Source organism: Cordyceps militaris (genome assembly GCF_000225605.1).
Source record: "Cordyceps militaris CM01 unplaced genomic scaffold CCM_S00001, whole genome shotgun sequence".
NCBI classification, from domain to species: domain Eukaryota; kingdom Fungi; phylum Ascomycota; class Sordariomycetes; order Hypocreales; family Cordycipitaceae; genus Cordyceps; species Cordyceps militaris.
Window position 1 is genome coordinate 3,143,846 of NW_006271969.1, and position 18,738 is coordinate 3,162,583.

Here is an 18,738-nt window from a genome sequence, read left to right on the forward strand (position 1 = left end):
TTCATACTTCTCTGCTTCGTATGATTCATGTCCACATATATCCTCCTCTCAAAACCAAGAAAGAAAAGGGGCTTGTTAAAAAGGCTGTATAAATAGTCAAGACCTGATAGGCCGACAGTATTAGAAGAAAAGTAACGGAAACAACATGGAACAAGGAAAAAGCTAATATGGCGAATTCACAATATCGTCACGGCCTAGCTTGTACCGGCCACTCAGGGGCGTGCCAATCTTATTCGCCAAAGAGCTCCTATGGCCGCCAGAGGAGATGCGGACATTGCCGATGATGCTTTCGCGGGTAGGCTTGCGGAAGCTCTGCTTGGCCACCATGTTGACCTCGTTGGGCAAGGCGACAATGACATTCTTGTCGGAGCCAAACTTGAAATCATCGGCCTTGACCTCGTCCTCGTAGCGCTTAATCTTGTATGGCGCCTTCGTGCCGCGCAGGACACGCTTGAGGTTCCACTCGATAATGTAGGGACCGGTGGCTGTAATGATACTCGTCTCCTCGACACCTTCGCCCGTGTTGAACTTGGCTGCGGTGAAGCTGATGGGCTTACCCGTCTCGTGGTAGAACTGCGCCACATGCTCGGGCGTGAGAGCCAGACGGCGGGGCCGCGGCTTAGTATCGGCCGAGAAGCCCTTTTCGAAACCCAGCTTACCTTCGTTTTTGCCATCCTTCTGCATGGCGTCGACCAGCAGGATGTAATTCTGGGTTGTACCGAGAATCCAGCGACCGTCTGCCGAAACATCCATACCGGTGATGGGGTCGCCAAGGGCGGGCAGCTGTGTCTTCGCGCGGATGCCGAGGCGATCAAAGAGGCGGATGTCACCCTTGTTGCTGGCGACGGCAATATAACCCTTTTCGGTGGTGGCGAGAGAGGAAAAATCATTCTTGGAGGCGTATTGCTTCATGTCCGAGTCAACAAGCTTGTTGCCGGCGAGACGGGGATCAACACGGAACAGAGCATTATTGGAGACACCTAGAAAAGTTTGCTCTGAAGTCATCTGGGCAAACTTATTCTCGGGAGCAAAGTTGATAACGGGAATATCGTCGTGGACATTCCACTCGTCGACAACCTTGCCGTATTCGATGTCCATGCGATACAACTTGTTGGGATCGACATTGTTCTGGATGATGAGATCGCGATCTTCGCCGTGAAGCATGACCTTTTTGGGATTCATGAGCTTGCCCTTGGGCGTAGTAACCTTGGAGATGTTGGTGGCAAACTTGAGGCGGTTGTCGTAAGTGTGGGAGAATACGCCAATCTTGGAGCCGCGGACGACAAAGGAGCGGTCGTGCTTGTAGCCGACAGCAAGTTGTGAGTTGATCTCGTGATCGTCCTTTTCTTGCTCTTCCTCTTCGTCTTCCTCGCTGTCGTAGACGTCGCTTCGAATACCCTCATCTTCAGCCTCTTCCTCCTCCTCCTCCTCCTCATCCTCTTCCTCTTCCAGGGGAGCGTCTTCCATGGTGAGAGCACCCATGGAGTCGAGAACGTAATCACGTTCCTTTTCTTGAATCTTGGCCCATTTAGTCTCGTTGAGCCTCTCCCAGATGGCCTGCATAATAGCTTCCTGGAACCTTTCCAGCGTGGGCTGGTCCTTGAATCGCAATAGCCAGGAACGGGCAGCGCCATCGGGGCTAAAGTGGTTGAAGACGAAGGAAAAGAACTGAAAGTCAAAGACAGGGCTAAAATCGGAAACGACGGCGGTTCCTAGCCAAGGCTTTTTGCCCTCAATCTGTAGCCAGTATTCCCACTTGCCGACCTCGGAGACGGTGGCGACTACTGAGTCGTCAACCAAGGCAAAGTGACCGGGCTGGGGGTCATAGACATGCAGCTCGGCCGTAATACTGGCGTAAATCTCCTTGGGCTTGGGCGGGTTACTGACATCGTAGATGGGGCCGGACGGCTTGCTATCCTCGGGGATAGTAGTGGGAGAAGCAGCAGCACGCTGCTTGCTCGGGGTAGTTGGTGCCATGAACTCGGTGGAGTCGATGGAGCGGGTGAGGGAGGGACTATTTATAGGGCTGGCGGGTGGTATGGGGAGCTCTTGGTGAAACTCAAACTGCCGCAGGTCCTCTTCGGAAGCGGTGGTGTTGGACTTGCGGTACTTGCGCTCGTACTGGCATTTCTGGGCAGCGCGGAGGAAGAGCTGTAGCTGGTTCGGGGGGACGGCGGCGTCGCAGACAAACTCGTAGACGTCGCCCGTGTCACCGCTCAGATCGCGCCAAGCAATGACGCTGTCGCCACCGTCGCGGGTCTCGACGCGAAAGTGCAGGGCCTCGTCGAGCAAAAAGGTCTTTTCGTCGCGCTCGCTGGCAAGAGCGTCAATCTCAGCGTCGTCGCCTTCTTCCTCAGCGAGAAGCTCTTCCTCGCCCTCTTCAAAAGCGCGCTGGACAACAAGCTGGAAGTGGAAATCTTGGTTCGTGCGGCGGATGCGGATGGCGGCGTCTTTGAAGATGAGCTCCGAGTAGCCCTTGGGGGAGAGGGGGCGGACTAGGTAGAGCTGACCCTGGGGTAGCTCAATGAGGGACTCCTGGACGCCAGAGCCGAAAATCAGCTTTCCGACTAGGGCAAGTTAGTAGTTGTCGCTAACAGGGAGCGAGAAGAGGTGTTGGCTGATGCATGTGAGAAGGAAAGGGGGGTTCGAGGTAGTGGCATTGATGAAGGGGACCTGCAGCAAACGACCCCTCCTTCCTGACATGGGAGGTACTGCACACGTACGCACGCCATAACGAGTACTTATGCGGCCTAACAGGCAACTACCTAACAAGTGGCATGCTCACTTCTTGGGCAATAAAAATAAAAGTAAAAGGAAAGGGAGAGGATCTAGAAGGAGCAACACAGGGTATGAATGGTGGCCTTACTTACCATTTCGCAGGACAAACATTTTGTCCGCCGAGGTGGGGTGAAGCTCCTGCTCGTTTGTTTTGATCTTAGTCACTAGGCGCAGAGAGTCGGGAAGAGGACTTTTGCGTCGACGCGGGTTATTTCGGGAAGAGAGCGCGTCTTAGCCGTGTCGAGAAGAATGGCGTCGGGATTGTCTTGCCTTGCAACGATGCGCAGATGTCTGGCGCAAAGTATGAAGAAGGAGTAGGAAGGAAGAAAAAAAGTAGAACAAACAAGGCCAAGTCAGTTACTATTTAGTGGTGGTTTGGCCTGGAAGCGGGGCAAGGGTCTGTGGCCGGCCAGCCGATGAGAACCCTCAAAAGCAGAAGGAGAGAATGTGTAGAAAATGAGGTAAATATCGTTATTAATAAGGCTTTCATAGTTAATTCGAAGAGAATACAAATTACCCGTCGTTGTACCGTCTCAGGCGTTCCAAGGAAAAGAGTGTATTTGCCACCCGCCCTAGCAACGGTCTCAGCCAAACATCAGTTAGTTATACCATACGTTGAGTGGCAAGATTGGCTTGTGACAACTGAGAAAACAACCCTTCCCAGTCACTGACACGGATTGAATTGTGAGCCTTGCAAGTCCTTTTGAACTCGATTATAGGCGAATCAAAAGCAGACAATCTCTTCGCCTCTGTTGCCTAGCTCTGTTGCCTACCTACCTAGGTACTCAGGACTTGTTACTTGTTGCCGTTGTCTGTACCTTAGTAGGTAGGTAGGTAGGTAGGTAGGTAGGTAGCGCTATGAACTAAAATGACGTAATTGCTCGACTGATACTACACTGACGACCTCAGTCTGGTAACTACCTAGGTATGTAGGTAGTTGACGGACGACCTGCAGGTACACGCGTACGCCTCCTCGGGTTCCATTGCAGTCAGAAGGTAAGGAGCAAACAAGTCGTCCTCTGGGTGCTCTCTTCTGTTTCGGCTGCTTAACAACTGGTACCTTGTGCCACGCTTACCAGGCTCATTTGGTAATTTTATAGGTGTAGCAGTGGTTATGTGTAAGTTGAGAATGGGAGTTCGCTTGACAATCTATCAATTGTCCGTTTTGCAGTCTATGCGGGGAATAACTATCGCTAAATCGACTAAAAAGGGGAACGCTGAGAAACAAAAGCCCGCGATACTTCAATCTCATACAGCCGTCTCTTTTCCTCACCCATTCTAACCATGTAATCCACCACTTACAACTCATCCACGGTCAACAAGTCTTCCATGTCATTCCCCATGGTCTCAAAGAAATCCTGCATGTGCTTCTGCATCGCCTCCTTCGCCTCGCCTCCCCCATACCGCGGTGGCGGTGGCGCACCATGGGCACCACCGGTCCCCGCCCGTCCCGCCACATCATCCGCCAGCAGCCTCGCAACATTTTTCCCCATGAGCGCGCTCGTCTCCATGGTCGATATGAAGCTCTCCATGCCCGACGTGTAATACACACCGTTGCCCACAATCGGGTCCTGAAACGTGACGCGAGGGAGCTCCACAGGGTACGGATGGAACATTTGCATGCGATACCACGTCACCTTGCTCGGCTCCGTCGTCGCCGTCCCGTTAGCCTTCTCCTGCCAGTCACGGTCAAAGAAGCGGTCCAGGTGCGCGGGAGGCACGGCCGCGGGCGCAAAGAGCTTGTAGAGGTACTCGGTCCGCCCCGACGCCGGGTGCACGACAGTGCGCAGCGTGCTCAGCGAGAAGAAGCCCGTGGCGCCGACGACGTGGTCCGGGTCGGCGGCGACGCCCGGCTGCAGCGTCGTGTAGACGTTGCTCGGCGGGGTGCCGCCGTCGGCCAGGCCAAAGAGGTCGGTGCGCAAGCGGTACGGCGATGTGAAGAGCACCACGTGGAGCTCCTTGTACGGTATCTCGTCAATCTTGTGGGTAATGATGCCGCGGCCGGGGGATATATCGCTGTACTGCCAGGGCGTAGCGATGATGACGTCGTCAAACGCCGTGGGCACCGGGGCGTCGCTGCCAGCCACGGAGAGGGCGTACTTTTTCAGCGCGCGCGCCACGCTGTCGGGGCCGTCGGCGGGCTGGAAGTCAATCGCGGCGACGGATGTGTTGCGGAGCAGCGCGGCACCGCTGGCGGCCAGCATGCGGTCAAAGAGCTGCCAGTTGCCGCCGCGGACAGCAACAGCCCCGTCCGTGGCAAACGAGACCATGGTTTCCAGCCCGTGGATGTGCGCCAGGTTGGACGCGTAGTTGACGCGTGTCGCCGGCTGCAGCACATGGCGGCAAAACTCGTCGTTGATCCCGGCGTCGGCGAGAAACTGCGCGCCGGTGACGCCGGTGACACGCTCGAGCCCGAGCTCGTACGCGCGCTGCGTGAGCGAGCGAAACGGGAAAAACGGCGCGTCGTAGAGCTTGAGAAACGTGCCCACGACCGTCTTGACGAGGTTGACGGCGCGGTACGGGCTCATGCCGTAGCGCCACCACAGGCGCGTGGCGTCCCACCACCAGGAGCCGCCGGCGGTGCTCTCGAGCACGACGCGCGTGCCATCCCAGATAATCGTCAGGTCGCCAGCGCCGGACGGCATGGGGTCCTCGAGGGTCAGGTTAAAGGCGAGGGCGGCGTCGTACATGATGCGGTTGGCTGTGACGAAGATGGAGGCGCCCAGCTCGATGGGTTGTGTGCCGGAGGAGGGGTCGTCGTAGGCGTCGACGGTCAGGGTGCGGCCGCCGATGCGCGGCGTCTTTTCAAAGACGGTGATATTGATGTCGAGGTTCTCGGCGCGGGCATACTGGCTGAGGTGGTAGGCGGCTGAGGCGCCTGCGGCACCGGCTCCTGTGATGGAAAGTCAAGGTCAGCAATGTTGAGGTGGAATAGCCCATGGGGAAGGATGTCAGTGTCACATGCCAGGCGACACGATATCGACGACTCGTGCGTAGATGCATTGGTGCTAGGTAGATTCGGGCGTCAAGTGACGTTGTTCGACATACCGATAATGGCCACATTTCGTACAGGTTTGGCGTCTTGCTCTCTAGGTGGCGGCGCGGCCCCGAGCGCGCCCGCGAGGCCGGCGACGACGACGAGGCAGTAAGCCGCTGTAGCGACCATGATGATTGATGACGACGCGGGATACTGAAGGATATGAACAAGGAGAAGGAAAGACGGGAGAGCCAAGTTTTTGTTGGAGAATCAAGGCGAGAGACGGCCGTAGCATGGCGAGAGGGATAACTAAAGTATGCAAAGAGATGGAAAAGAAAAAGGATCCATGTCTCAGAGGGATAATCGGCCGAGATGTTTTGTCATTACGCGGTCCAGACGTCCAGACCCCCTGCGCACCATGTGTTTAGGGCCGAATAAGGTTTCGTTTGCAGCCTGAAAAAAAAAAAAAGGCCGCCGCAAATGCACCCAAAGCTGCCTACCTGGTAGGTAGGTAGGTAGTTTACTGCTGAGTTGTAAGACTGCTCAAGGTTACAGCCACATGGTAACCAATAATGCAAAGATGCCTCGTAAGATTGCGATTGTTTACCACCGGCATATCGAGATATCCATCCATAGAAACATACAGTGGGTGTACCTACAAAGCCCACTGTAGGGTAGGTAGTTAGGTACAGGTATTTGTCAGGTTGTGCGGTAGGCGCTGGGCCGGGCCGGCAACGGGTTCTAAAAAAATGGGAAGCCATGTAATAACTAGTGAATAATAATAAAAAGCTCCTAATAATGGCTGATCTAACTGAAATATAAGCCCACCTCAAGTAATTCACCTGCAAACTGAAAAGCCTCAGCCACTGCCCCAGCTGCATCAGAACCGCCCGCGAGCTTCGCAGCGATCAGAGCTAAAAACGAGACGATTAGATTCCTTTGCGCAAGTCATGGTAGATGGAAGAGCGGTACGTACGTGGGATGGAGTAGCTCACACCAAAAAATCCTTTCGGATTTTTGAAGCGGGATATGACCACTTGCGGCTCTGCACCCCCGCAGAGAACATAGTGAAGCGTTGTCGTGCCGTCATTTTCTCCCAATATCTCTCGCTTCATGACAACATAGTCAGGGCCTAGTGTTTGCACGGCCTGCCCCATGCTCTGGACATCTTGTATACTCTGTGGATAGTCTATGTGAATGCCTGCAATGTCGAGCAGTGCCTTGGCCTCACGCACTGTCGCGCAAAGCACCGTGGTCGAGGGAAGTATGTCGTCTCTGAGGGCAGTAAGTACTTCCTCCTGGGGAGGCGGCCCTGTTTTGAACAAAGGCTCCATATCCAGAACGAGTTTTGCTTCATCTTGCTGCACGAGGTTGGACACCAGCTTGACTGATTCCGGGTAGAATAAGGCGCCTGCGGGGTAGTTAACGTTTAATGTTAGCTACCAACCGGGAAAAGGGTATAAGAGAGAGATGGTGGACAGGTAATGCGATAAAAAAAAAGAGGTACGGTACAGACCAATTTTCACCACTGCATACTTCCTGGTCTCAGTCACAGCACTGAGCTGGCTTTGCAGTGCCTCAAGTGTGGTGTGGACAACCGTTTGTTCGTTGGCTTCACTCTTGGGGGTCGCTGAACCGGTCGAAAGAACGGCTGCCGTTACATTCAGAGAAGCTGTTGCCCTTTTGTCGGCCCGCAAGCCACTGATGGCCGAATTAGCTTTCCACGATTAAAAGCTGCAACAAGAAAAGAAATACTACCTACCTAGTTTGCGACTCTTCGGTGCACCCTACGGCGAGTACACTTCCAAGCATGGTCTTTTCAGACGTCATCGTAATGTGAGAGGAATGGTAAACCTTGGCTTGTTTGTTGGCAGTCAATTTTGACCTTGGTTGATGAGTGAAAGAGGCAAGGCATGTCAAGGGTGCGTATGACTTAAATATATATTCACAGGAGAAATGCGGAAACCCTTTCAGGGCGTGTATGCAATGTTTGCATATAAAAGCGCCACAAACTAGCCATGTGTGTGCGCACGGTTTTCCTGTTTGTTCCATTTATAGATTGACTTATTCCAGAATTTATAGAAGCAAGTTTAATTGACTATCTAAGCGCAACCAAAAATGAAGCTATTGTTTGTTTATCCAACCTTGCTCAACAGAGTAGCTATACTAAAGGTACATGAATTGACGCTTGAACCCTTCCTACGATAACTACAGAGCTTCTCGTCGGAGTTTACTGTGCAAAATTAGTATTAGGATAAGCTGCCATATAGTGTCACCAGAACTTACACCATCGAGCTTGAAAGAACCAGGGTAGAAGCAAGACACGCCAGTGTCAACGGTGAGGCAGCCCTCCTCGAGGTGGCTAGCCGTACCGTAGGCTTCGAGGTCTGCACCGGAGTATTTGCAGTAGATTCCTTCAGTGGCAATCTCGCACTGGGAGTCGAGAGTAGAGCGTTTAGCTGAGACGCCGGAGCGTAGCTTGAAAGCAAAGGCCCAGTATTCGCGAGCAACGAGATTCGGGTCCTCGTTGCGTTTGGCTTGCTGCATCTCATCATTACGCAGCTTAAAAGCGAATGCCCAGTATTCGCGAGGCGTCATTTTGGCGTGATCGGCATCCTATGTCATCTTAGCAACTCATTTTCCTCTAGCACTTCAAGCGACTAGAGATTACTTACCTCGACGGCAGTAGCCTGAGCAGGAGCAGCAAGGCTGCCGGTAATGAGGAGCGCGCTGGCGATGATGTTGTTGAACAGCATGTTGTAAAAAGGGCAATCACTTCAGATACTTGAAGAGGGAGAAAATGTTGGCGAAATGAGACTGATTGTTGAGTTCTATGTGGAATGGTTATGAAGTGAGGGTGGGAATGACTGCTTTTTATGCTCAGCGCCGGCAGTAGCGACGATACGTCTATTGATTCGAGTGAATACTTACAGTCCTCCAACACATGACCTCTACCGCAAGTGAAGTCCAGGATCCAGAACGCGCCTTGCAAAAGCGCCGAGATCATGTGCAGAGTTCTTTGAGAACTGTAATCTTGAAAATGATCATCAAACAATGCAACAATAGTTTGCTTAGGCGTTACCCATAATTGAAGTTTGAACTAGTGATAATATTGACAGCACAGGGCTTATAGTAATAGTCTTGCAGCGGCAATGGGGCTCGAAGCAATGTTTGCCATGTATGCCCTGCCTTGCCGTCAAAGGGAAGCTTGATGCAGGCTTTGTACAAAGAGGCAGGAACTTACGCCTCAGTATTGTTGTACAAGTAAGCTGGAACTTACGCCTCAGTATTGTTGTACCAGTAGGCTGGAACTTACGCCTCAGTATTGTTGTACCAGTAGGCTGGAACTTACGCCTCAGTATTGTTGTACCAGTAGGCTGGAACTTACGCCTCAGTATTGTTGTACAAGTTTAATGGTGTAATTCAATTAACATGGCTGCCTATGCCAACCACTTCAAGCACGCCCTGAATGCCGTGTTGCGTTTTGTTTATTATCTTCTAGACTACGTCAACTACCAAAACTATTTACAATCCATTTGCTTTTTCTGAATCGTTGTCGTCGGAAACCATCTCATCCATTACACACAATACCCCTTGTTTTGGCAAAATCGCTTGACAATGTCCGATTCAAAGCAGAACAGTTACTCGGATATTATTGACGAAGAAGAGCATACTGCCTTTCTTGGTAATGGTTCCCGACGCCGTGAGAAGCCAGAATATCGAGCCAAGGTGTCTTGGATACTGTATGCCGCTTTATCTTTTACATTGGTCCTCGTCGGAGGTGCAATTGGCTACCATTTAAGACCATTTACAGGTGGTAGGGGCCTCACGTTTGCGGACACGTCCCATCTCAAAATTTGTACGTTACCAATCATCTGAGAGTTATCAATTATGAAAACTAATTTGTTAGACGACGGAATTGATTTCCCGCCTATTCAACAACGCTTTAATGGCTCCTTATTCAAGAGAAGCCCATACAGCGGTCCTCCAAGCCCCGAGATGGACAATACTTGGGGCCGTTATACGGAAATGGGAAGCAGTATGTTGGTCAAGATTGACAAAGGTTCGCAACTCCTTTCTTTCGCGCCTTTCTAATCAGCTGTTGGTCGCAGAATCAATGCCGGATTACCCGCCTATACTGAACATTTCAACAGACGATGCGCGAGCATCGACAAGCTATTCGCTTGAGACGGCTGTTCATCTCGAGGAAACGCAGAACATTGGTTACATGGCGAGCCTTGGTTTATTTCACCAAATTCACTGTGTGGTAAGCTAATACCCAATCAATGCCTTGCCAGGAATTGCGTTTTTAATAAGTTAATTGCCGCAGAACATGCTCCGAAAGTTTATCTACCTCGACTATTACAAAGAAAATACCCCTGATTGGTTCTCACAGCCATATCTGCGAGGACATGCAGGTAGCTCAATGCCACACCTTTCAAATCTTAATTGCAGTCTAACGTGAAGTTCTGTTTCAAGATCACTGCGTCGATATGATTCGCGAAGCTATCATGTGTCACGGAGATACAAGTCTAATTGTCTATCATTGGGTCGATGGCTACAATGATCCAGTTCCCGATTTTAGCACCATGGTACGCTCCCCAAACTAAACACCGCACATGTTGTAAGTCCGCAGCTAAATTTGCATCTGTCTCAGCACACCTGTCGTAACCCGGAAGCCATCTTGTCTTGGATGAAAACGAACCAAATAATAGTCAGCCAAGCAGTGTACAAGCATGGGGAGAAAGACCTCCCAGAGATATTCTGAGGAAGAAATCATTATTAGAATAGTTTTAAACTTAGATAGTAAAGTGTAGCCGTTGCTATGAGTCGACCTCCCAGAGATATTCTGAGGAAATCATTCTGAATAGTTTTAAACTTAGATAGAAAATTGTAGCCGTTGCTGTAGTCGAAAAATAGCGAAGGCTTTCCAGTGTCCAAAAAGTCATATTTTACAGATCCAGGGCCGAGCTTGTCATTGGACGCTCACAAACAAGTGCAAAAGAAACCCGAAATGTCGCACATGGACCTCTACCGGATAAATCATGCCCATGTAAATGCATGGGCCAGAATCTCAGTGACTGTGGCGTAAAAAAATCAATATTCTGCATGGCGTAATTTGTTTCTTTGAAATAAAAATGTGTAGGTGGCGTTGATGTTGGTGCATCAGCCAAGCCGTCTTTTCCAGTTTGCACAACTAACAAACAAGACCCAACCCTTCCTTGCTCGGCGAAAGAAGACGAAGCAAATACAGCTTTGACACAGTAGCGCAACTGGGAAGACGGAAGGAAAAATATAAGAAGACATGGCTTTCGCTTGGATTAGTTAAGCTGCGATCCACGATTCTCTACCTCACTCTCGCTACCTCTCCTTAGGAGTGCAAACGGTCCCCCAGATTATCGAATCAGCCACAATATGCGCAAGTCGTGGTTTTTCGTTGCAAGCAGCAACGAAGCTCCTGAATACCAAAAACTTGCCGTCAATGAGAAACTCGCAGGGGACAGGTCCGACTACAAATGGAAGCCCCGATTTCAGGCAATGACTGCCGTCTACGTTATCACTACGCTTTGCCTTGTTGCAGTCTACTTTCTTGACGCAAAGAATAAGATTGGAGTTGAATGGGCTTTACCGTCAGATGTCGTCTTTGGTCACAGTAAGGAACGGTTATTCATGGTGTTCTGACGAAAGCTTACACATGGAACAATCCCGAGAGAAAGAGTCCTGTTCACCCCAGACCAGTCCTACAGCGATATATTCCCAGGCTCTGCATCGTCGAATCTAAAAAATGCAACGCTCTGGGACGCTTTACAGCCACGTACGTGATTTCCTGTTGCGTGTAATTTTTTTTCTCCCACGCCGCCGCTGGAATGTTCCGAGCCCGGAAGCAGCTAACGTTGAATTGAGTGCAGGTGGTGGAGGGCTTATTGCAGTGTCTGATCCCAGAAAGCTTGGCCTTGTCGGCGGACTTCCTCTGGGGAAGGAGGCGAAGGAGGAGAGGCTGCGTGAAGGATATGGCATCTCCATGTTCCATCAAATTCATTGCCTTGTAAGTTGACTCTATCATTTTTGCCCATGATAATCCCCTGACGCTGTTTCCTTCAAGGTGACAATCAGGACTGCTATTCGAACTCGCACGTTTAATGACCAGCATCTCGACCACTGCCTCGACTACCTTCGACAAGCCATCATGTGCACAGGAGATACAACTCTTGAAAAGGTCATTATAGACGACGATGGGAAATTCAAGGCCGAGATCGATGGATGGGGCACTGTACACGAGTGCAGAAGTTGGCACATGCTCTTTGAGTTTGCTGAGAGGCAGCGCGCGTAAACGTCGTCGTCCCTCGGCGACTAGCAAGACAGACTAGTACGGCAGTTTATACGGATTTTCCCGTGGTCTCGGCCTACTTCGTGTAATTCTGGTGTCTTGGCAAATTGCTCCTTAAAATTAGAGTCGCAGGTCGTCTGAATGTTGACGGCCTCGTATTCTAGACTGGCATATATCTGGCAGCCCTCGCCTCCTACAATCCGACCCGTTTCTAGGTTTCCACCATACCTATGTAGCTAAGCACGCGCATTCACTGCAGCATATCCAAGTCCGCGGGCGTAGAGATGCGCGATCTGCTCGTCAATGGCATTGATATACTTGCGAGCGCGTGCTATCTCCTATCTTATTTATACTAACATACACTCAGCGCATTTGCTAGGCTGGCTGCCTTGCCCAAGGCCGCCATCGGGGGAATCATCCGTAAAAATAAAGGACCTACAATCCGGCCCATGAAATAAAAAACAATCATCAAATGCGCCCAGCAGACTCCTTGCTAGTTCTGAATGAAAAAAGGGAAAAAAAAAAGGTCCAAGAACAACTTGACAATAGACGGGAGAACACACAAGACCCCATCGCCGTCGTCTTCAACGTTCCGAGATCAAGCCCTGATCCAAATTGCGCATGTCATCGCTTCAAATTACACCTTGTACATCACCCCGTCTCTTCATTCCTCTTCCTCATCGTCGCTGCTAGAAGGGCTCTTGGTCCGACCCCTCGGCGTCCCCGCAGCAGCCACCGAGCTGCCAATCGAGTGGCGCGCCGTTCCATCTAGGGGTATCATGACCGCCACCTCATCACCCACGGGCCGGTCATACATCCTCTCCGCTCCAGATTCATCGTCGGGGTCATCGCCCTCCTCGTCGCCGCTGCTCAGATCAACACCGTCCGGATAGTCGTCCGATTGCTCCAAGCATCGGCGGCTTGCAAGTCCCTCCGAGATCAATGGCATCGAATTTGACTGTTGCTCCGAATCCGATAACTCGTCGTAATCGTACTCGTCGTCGCTACTGAACGGCGGGAAGAAGATAACTGGTGGTGGTAGTGGCACCGGTGCCAGTCTCTTGATCCGCCCCGACGTGTATTCAATTTCCACCTCGGGGGAGCTGCATTGCGATGGCGGTAATTGCTGAGGCGCTGGCGATGATGTTGACATGACCGCCAATCTAAGTATAATATTGTCCGTGGTTGCAACCCAGCCTCCCTCACCGTGCTTGGTAATGGCCTTTGCTGCATCCACTTTGGGCCGCTTCGTTGTCACCACCACCATGAAGTGATCCTCTGGTAGTACACCACCCAATCCACAAGGCTCCAGAGGATGGAGCTCGAGATACTGAGCTTCATCAGACCAAGAAAGCTCCATATCCGCCTCGCTGGTTTCGTCGCCCGAGTCCGTGGCAAAGCCGGGTGGGTCTTCCTCCTCGTCTGTCTTCAGGGCTACATCTGCCGTAGCTAGGAGAATCGGGTGACTGAGTGGTCGAATGCCTATGTTCGATCCCGATGGAGATCTATACAATGGCCGATGTGCTCGTGTTAAGCTTTCCGTTGCGACTTGTACGCTTGACATCATGTACGTCGCTGGTGAAGCATCACCGGGGTCACCAGAAAGGTCAGTGCAGAAAGGCGCGCCACTGTAATAAATGATGGCGCCATCATGGCGACGCTTCTTTCGGTTCCATGAGCTTGAGCCACTCAAATTGTATCTCGACTCGCCCAAGTTGCTGTCTTCAACTGGGCCAAAAGACGACAAGGTGTCGTCGAAAGAGGCAACACCGTTTGGAGAGTCCTGGCGAACAAAGAGCGGCTTGTAGTGAAAACTGTCCGACGAGAAGGAGGCCTGCGGACCAAACTTGGAAGCGTCCTTGCTGGAGCTGCCAGAGTCACCCATTGAGTGGCCAGTCTTCTGCCGTTTGCTCTTCGACTTCCTCGATCCCTTGAAACCGCCACTACTTAGTCGCGCGCTTTTCTGAGAGCTTTCAGCAGAGCTGTCGCTCGTGAGCCTGGTGCCTTCTGAGCCGCCGCGCCACCGAATCTTGCGACCGTCAGGCGACAGTTGGAACTTTGTGCTAATCTCAGACACGGCAGCACGAACAAAGTCAGGAGTGACATTGATCATGTGCAGCTGCGCCAGGTTGCAGAGCAAGTTCAAATACACCCAGCCCTCGGCATCAGGTGAAACATCCGGAGCTTCCTGAGTGGCATCAGGGAGAAGTTCGGGAGGAACCAATCCCAGATGTCGAATATATTCGATATTGTCAGCGGGTATTTGGGCCCGGTCAGGGTCGAGGTCGTTTGGCCGAGTTGGTCGCTGTTCCGGGGGTGATGCGTCTGGCGGAGAGCCATTATTGGCGCTTCCGTTACTATTACCGGTGGATTCTGTCTGATCTCCGTTGGAGTGTGAGGCTGAACCATTGTCCCGGGATCGGTTCTTCTTCTTTGAGCTTCCGGGTGGAAGTATGCGCGCCTCTCGAGAAGGCTCAAATTTGCCATCTACTGTATATTGTGGTTGCACGGAAGCAGTCTGCGCAGCCTCCAAAGTAAGTGAAGGGATAGAGGGCGTAGCCAGTGAAGCGGCTGATTGGAATTGTTGAGGTATTGTGTGCAGGGGCAGCTGCTTGCGAGCCTGACTGGCATTAATCTTTCCGGTAAAGAGGTGCTCGAGTCGACGAACAACGACCTTTTTTCTGTCCTTGTCTGTCATGGCAACATGTTTTGGGTATAGGCCTTCAGGAATGTCTCGAAGGTAGCTTTCTACCTTTTGTTCCGAGGATCTGATGCCGTTCTGGATGCTGGCATGACGGCCAAGAGACACGCCTACAGAGTTCGCACCGGTTGACATGGAGGCATACGCCGAGTCCATTGGGCGCATGTTAGAGCCAGAAGAGGACGAGGCATGCTTGGAGCCGGAACCAAAATGCATCTTTTCGTTTGGCGACTTTTTCAGCTGTGATGAGACTGGAGGAGAGTTTTCCAGATTAGCAGCGAATTCTCGAAGAGTCGTCTCGAGTTCGCGCTTCTTGCGCTTGGGCAGGCCATGAAATTTGATTTCAAAGAGCTGGTCTTTGCGTAGTGTATTCGGTCCACGTTGCTTATAGCGTTTCAGCTCATCCTTGAGTTTCTGGATCTCGACTGTCAAGTCGTCGATGACGCTGCGGTAGTCGTCGGCGCTGCTACTTTGTGTTTCTTGTTGTTGTGGTTGAAGGTGTGAAGGAATAGCTAGATTATTGTAGCCGACTCGGTCTTCGGTAGATGATCCCGAACTTTTTTGGAAGAAGGGAGGATCGACTGCGGTCACGGTCAAGTTAGCGAAGGATTTCAAAACCCAATTCCTTTTCATGCAGCAGGCAAGTGAACGTACCATCCATGCCGTTGGAATCAAATGTTGCAGTTGCATTTTGATTTGAGCGGTCAAACCATTTCTTGGGATCGCTCTGGCCAGTCTCGTGGCTATTGCCCGACGACTGTCGGCGTGGGGAGGAAGTGATAGCGTTCAGGTTGGAAGGTGCTGAGCCCGGACTAGCGCGGAGTGAGGCATCGCGGGTGAGGCCGTGATTCTGGAGCGTGAGGGAGTTGCCAGGCGAGACCCTGCGAGGATTTGCACTACAAGGCGTTGCAAACGCCCTGTCCATGGTTGAATTTTGCATTATTAGCTCTGGCATCCGAAGATGACTTAACGAGGAGAAAAAGTCGAAGAGGGTTCAAACATGGTTCGATTTCGCCATGGATCGTGATGGAAACCCTGGGGTGGAGTGCACCAGAGGCAAACAGGGGTCTAAGGGAGCACTGGCAGTGACGTCGGCGTCGTCAGGGCGGAGCTGAATCCGTTCTTTTAGAAGAATGCCACCGGGTACTAAGAGAAAATGCCCGTTAGCTGGCGGGGTCGCAATCGTTGTAACGGGGGAATGCGGCTAGGATGAAGTGGACCAAGTCAAGGCCGGTGTGATTGGATAGGTGATGAAAGGATCGCGATCGCTACTACTCCGTATTATCTGGGAGGTGCCTTTGTAACTATGGCGAGGCGTGCAGTAGAAAATTTGACTCACCGAGCGAAACCAGCTTATGCTGCAAATACACCGGGACCAGGGTGATTGGCGGCCAACATATACGACAGTGTAAAGCGAGAATGAGGTTGTCGGTTGGAGAATTGGATGTTTCGTGGCTAGGTAGGAAAATCCGATGTCGATGAATTTGGTCGGTATCAAAGCCGATTGCGTCCTTGTAATTGAATTTATACTGAGAGTAGAGGTAGTCTTTCTCGTGAAGAGTGTGTAAGGGTGGCACGACGAAAGGCTTGGAGAGTCGAACTACTTCGGCCTGGGCGAAGGAAATGGACGATAAATAGGGTATCGTGGAATAATTTGCGGTGGTGGATTAATCGGCGCAGCAGCAGGTGCTGGGGAGCTCGTTGAGCGCTGGTTGGCCGACGGTGAGAGGTAGGCGTCGGGATGGGGATCGTCTGCCCAGGTATTGATAGCACCCAAGGAACTCGCCAATGGTCGAAAAGCTAAGTCCAAATAGTTGATTAATAGAGTCGTCTTTGAAGAAAAAACAAAGTTGTGTAGTAGAAAACGGGAGTGGGATCAAAGAGTAGGTAGGATCTGTAGGATCTCTGTCAGAGAAGCCGTCGAGAGGACAAGGGACAGGCCTGCTCCGCCCCACAGTGGTCAATAGGCGTGTGCCCAAACAAAAGTGCAATCGAGACCCTCAAAGGCCTGGGGCGGATGGAACGGTTGGTACCAGGATGGGGTGTATCGAGTAGCGTACCTAAAATACAAAATACAAGTACCAGGACGAAGGAGTCAACAAGGCACGAGTACAATTAACAGGTAGAGCTGAACGAGCCGTTGTGGGGTGGGTTTAGTGGTTCAGTGTTCAGTGTGCGGTAACTGGAGCCAGACCCTGGCAGTTGAGAGCCGAAAAGGTACCTACCTATGTAACTACCTCAGTACTTTGATAATTCAGTCGTAGTAATTGCCAGAATCGTTTCTTTATCCTAACCACCTTACCCATACATAGCTACAGCGTACTTTGAATACTACTAGAGGTAGTTAGAAGATTCCTTGGGCGTCGTTCGGCTGATGGCCGTCCTGGGCTAGCAGCTTGATCGAACTCCGCTTCCTTAGTACCTAGGACACTGTGCAAACGCCTCGCAAGATGCGATTTGTCGATGTACAGTGCCGATGCCTATCAAGTTACTGTGCGCGCTCTGGTGTTTTGTTCGAGTTGATGAGCAGGAAAAGGTCGTAATATTATAGAGAGATGAGATGTCAACTGAAGAGAACGACAATAACACAAAGGCACCCTCGTAGCTGCGCAAGGGGCTATCGGCTAGCTATTTTTCACAAGTCGTGCTGCATCGTCTGCTTGTATCCGCTGCCAAGCAGTGGCATTCCCAACAACATCTCGATGACCTTGAGCCTACTAGTCGCAATAACAAAATCCCAAGATTGAATTTCCACTGTGTCGTTAGTTACGGCGGCTCGCGCGGGCGGGCAATATCTTCCTCGAGCGAGGGAGGGAGAACAAGACCTTGGATCGGAGCTTTTGCCCAGTCATCGCGGTTGGCTTTTGGCAGCCAAGCCTAGATGGATTGGTTTTTTTTTTTTTTTTTTTCTTTCGCGACGCGCACCAGGGGAGATCAGGCTCCCGGTCTGTGAAATGACTGACACGTTGACAAGGCGTTTATATTACGGCTAATAATATAATTCATTTTGCCCGATATTCAAAGTACGATGAAAAGCACAGCCACGCTAAAATAAAAAATAAAGCCACACCATCACAGGTCCCGCATATGGTGCCCCACCAACCCACCAAGGGGTCCTCAATCCATAACTCGATCTTGAAGCTTTGCATCTATCACGCAAATCGCGCCTGTGAGTGAGATTGCCGTCAGACTGGAGCATTTGCCCCTCGAGCATTGTACATTTCGGAGTACGGATACATTTCCCTTCTTATTGACCGCCATATCCTTGAATCACGCGAAACCAAGCTAGATTACCTAGCATCAAGCTTTTTAATCAAAGGGGCTAGCTTTAGGTAGGTACCTATCTTTTTCAATGTACCAACACTCGCTGGGTCGCTGTGCCATTTTCAAAATTTCAACAAGGTTGCACCTCTGACCTCTGACGACATAGCCCCCACATCCAAAGCTGTCGATCAGGGTATCACGTTGTCATCGTGTATTTCTGCACGGGGCTCCACCGTTGCATTCAACATGAAGAGATTTATTGTACGAGTTGAAACGAATGGACAAAAAAAAAAAGGCCGGTTCAGCGCCGGTGCTGAGAACGGAGCGGCTGCACCGCATCCACTTGCATCCGCGGTAAATCCGCTCCAGCACCTTTATTCTCGACCGACAAATTTTTTGATTCAACAATCAGTTGCGCGTAAAATACACCGGCGTTACAAAGAAAAACAGTCATTCTGTCTTTTCCGGTCGCCAACTCTTCTAGATCGATCTGGATCTCGATGACTGTGCGGGGCTGTCCGCCTGCCTGATGCACATGTGCTCTCCTGTCAACGCATCATGGTGCTGTCATCCTTACATCCAAGCACTCCGACATGCAAGGACCTATAGCCAGACAACAATCATATATATATTTCAACAGTGTTCAATAATTGTAGACCCCGGGCGCGCCCATCTCGCACATAAATGAAC

General features: G+C 51.2%; 5 protein-coding genes across 5 annotated transcripts; 2 read left to right on the forward strand and 3 right to left on the reverse strand.

The window, feature by feature from the left end:
• Positions 1-162: 162 nt before the first annotated feature.
• Positions 163-4,055, reverse strand: CCM_01010 (vacuolar import and degradation protein 27; the record flags this gene model as incomplete). Its single annotated transcript, XM_006666168.1, has 5 exons — positions 163-2,567; positions 2,871-2,934; positions 3,296-3,350; positions 3,746-3,927; positions 4,020-4,055. 5 exons carry the CDS (start codon positions 4,053-4,055, stop codon positions 163-165), a joined length of 2,742 nt encoding a protein of 913 aa, XP_006666231.1.
• A 3,899-nt stretch (positions 4,056-7,954) lies between these two features.
• CCM_01011 (uncharacterized protein) lies at positions 7,955-8,511 on the reverse strand (the record flags this gene model as incomplete). The annotated part of the gene is made up of 3 exons (XM_006666169.1): positions 7,955-7,963; positions 8,042-8,371; positions 8,431-8,511. 3 exons carry the CDS (start codon positions 8,509-8,511, stop codon positions 7,955-7,957), a joined length of 420 nt encoding a protein of 139 aa, XP_006666232.1.
• Positions 8,512-9,373: 862 nt separating this feature from the next.
• On the forward strand, positions 9,374-10,426 carry CCM_01012 (uncharacterized protein; the record flags this gene model as incomplete). The annotated part of the gene is made up of 6 exons (XM_006666170.1): positions 9,374-9,614; positions 9,666-9,818; positions 9,868-10,022; positions 10,086-10,173; positions 10,223-10,347; positions 10,385-10,426. The coding sequence occupies 6 exons, from the start codon at positions 9,374-9,376 to the stop codon at positions 10,424-10,426; spliced, it is 804 nt and encodes a 267-aa protein (XP_006666233.1).
• A 744-nt stretch (positions 10,427-11,170) lies between these two features.
• CCM_01013 (uncharacterized protein) lies at positions 11,171-12,086 on the forward strand (the record flags this gene model as incomplete). The annotated part of the gene is made up of 4 exons (XM_006666171.1): positions 11,171-11,408; positions 11,490-11,570; positions 11,644-11,801; positions 11,859-12,086. 4 exons carry the CDS (start codon positions 11,171-11,173, stop codon positions 12,084-12,086), a joined length of 705 nt encoding a protein of 234 aa, XP_006666234.1.
• Positions 12,087-12,747: 661 nt separating this feature from the next.
• CCM_01014 (frequency clock protein) lies at positions 12,748-15,709 on the reverse strand (the record flags this gene model as incomplete). Its single annotated transcript, XM_006666172.1, has 2 exons — positions 12,748-15,365; positions 15,439-15,709. 2 exons carry the CDS (start codon positions 15,707-15,709, stop codon positions 12,748-12,750), a joined length of 2,889 nt encoding a protein of 962 aa, XP_006666235.1.
• Positions 15,710-18,738: the final 3,029 nt, after the last annotated feature.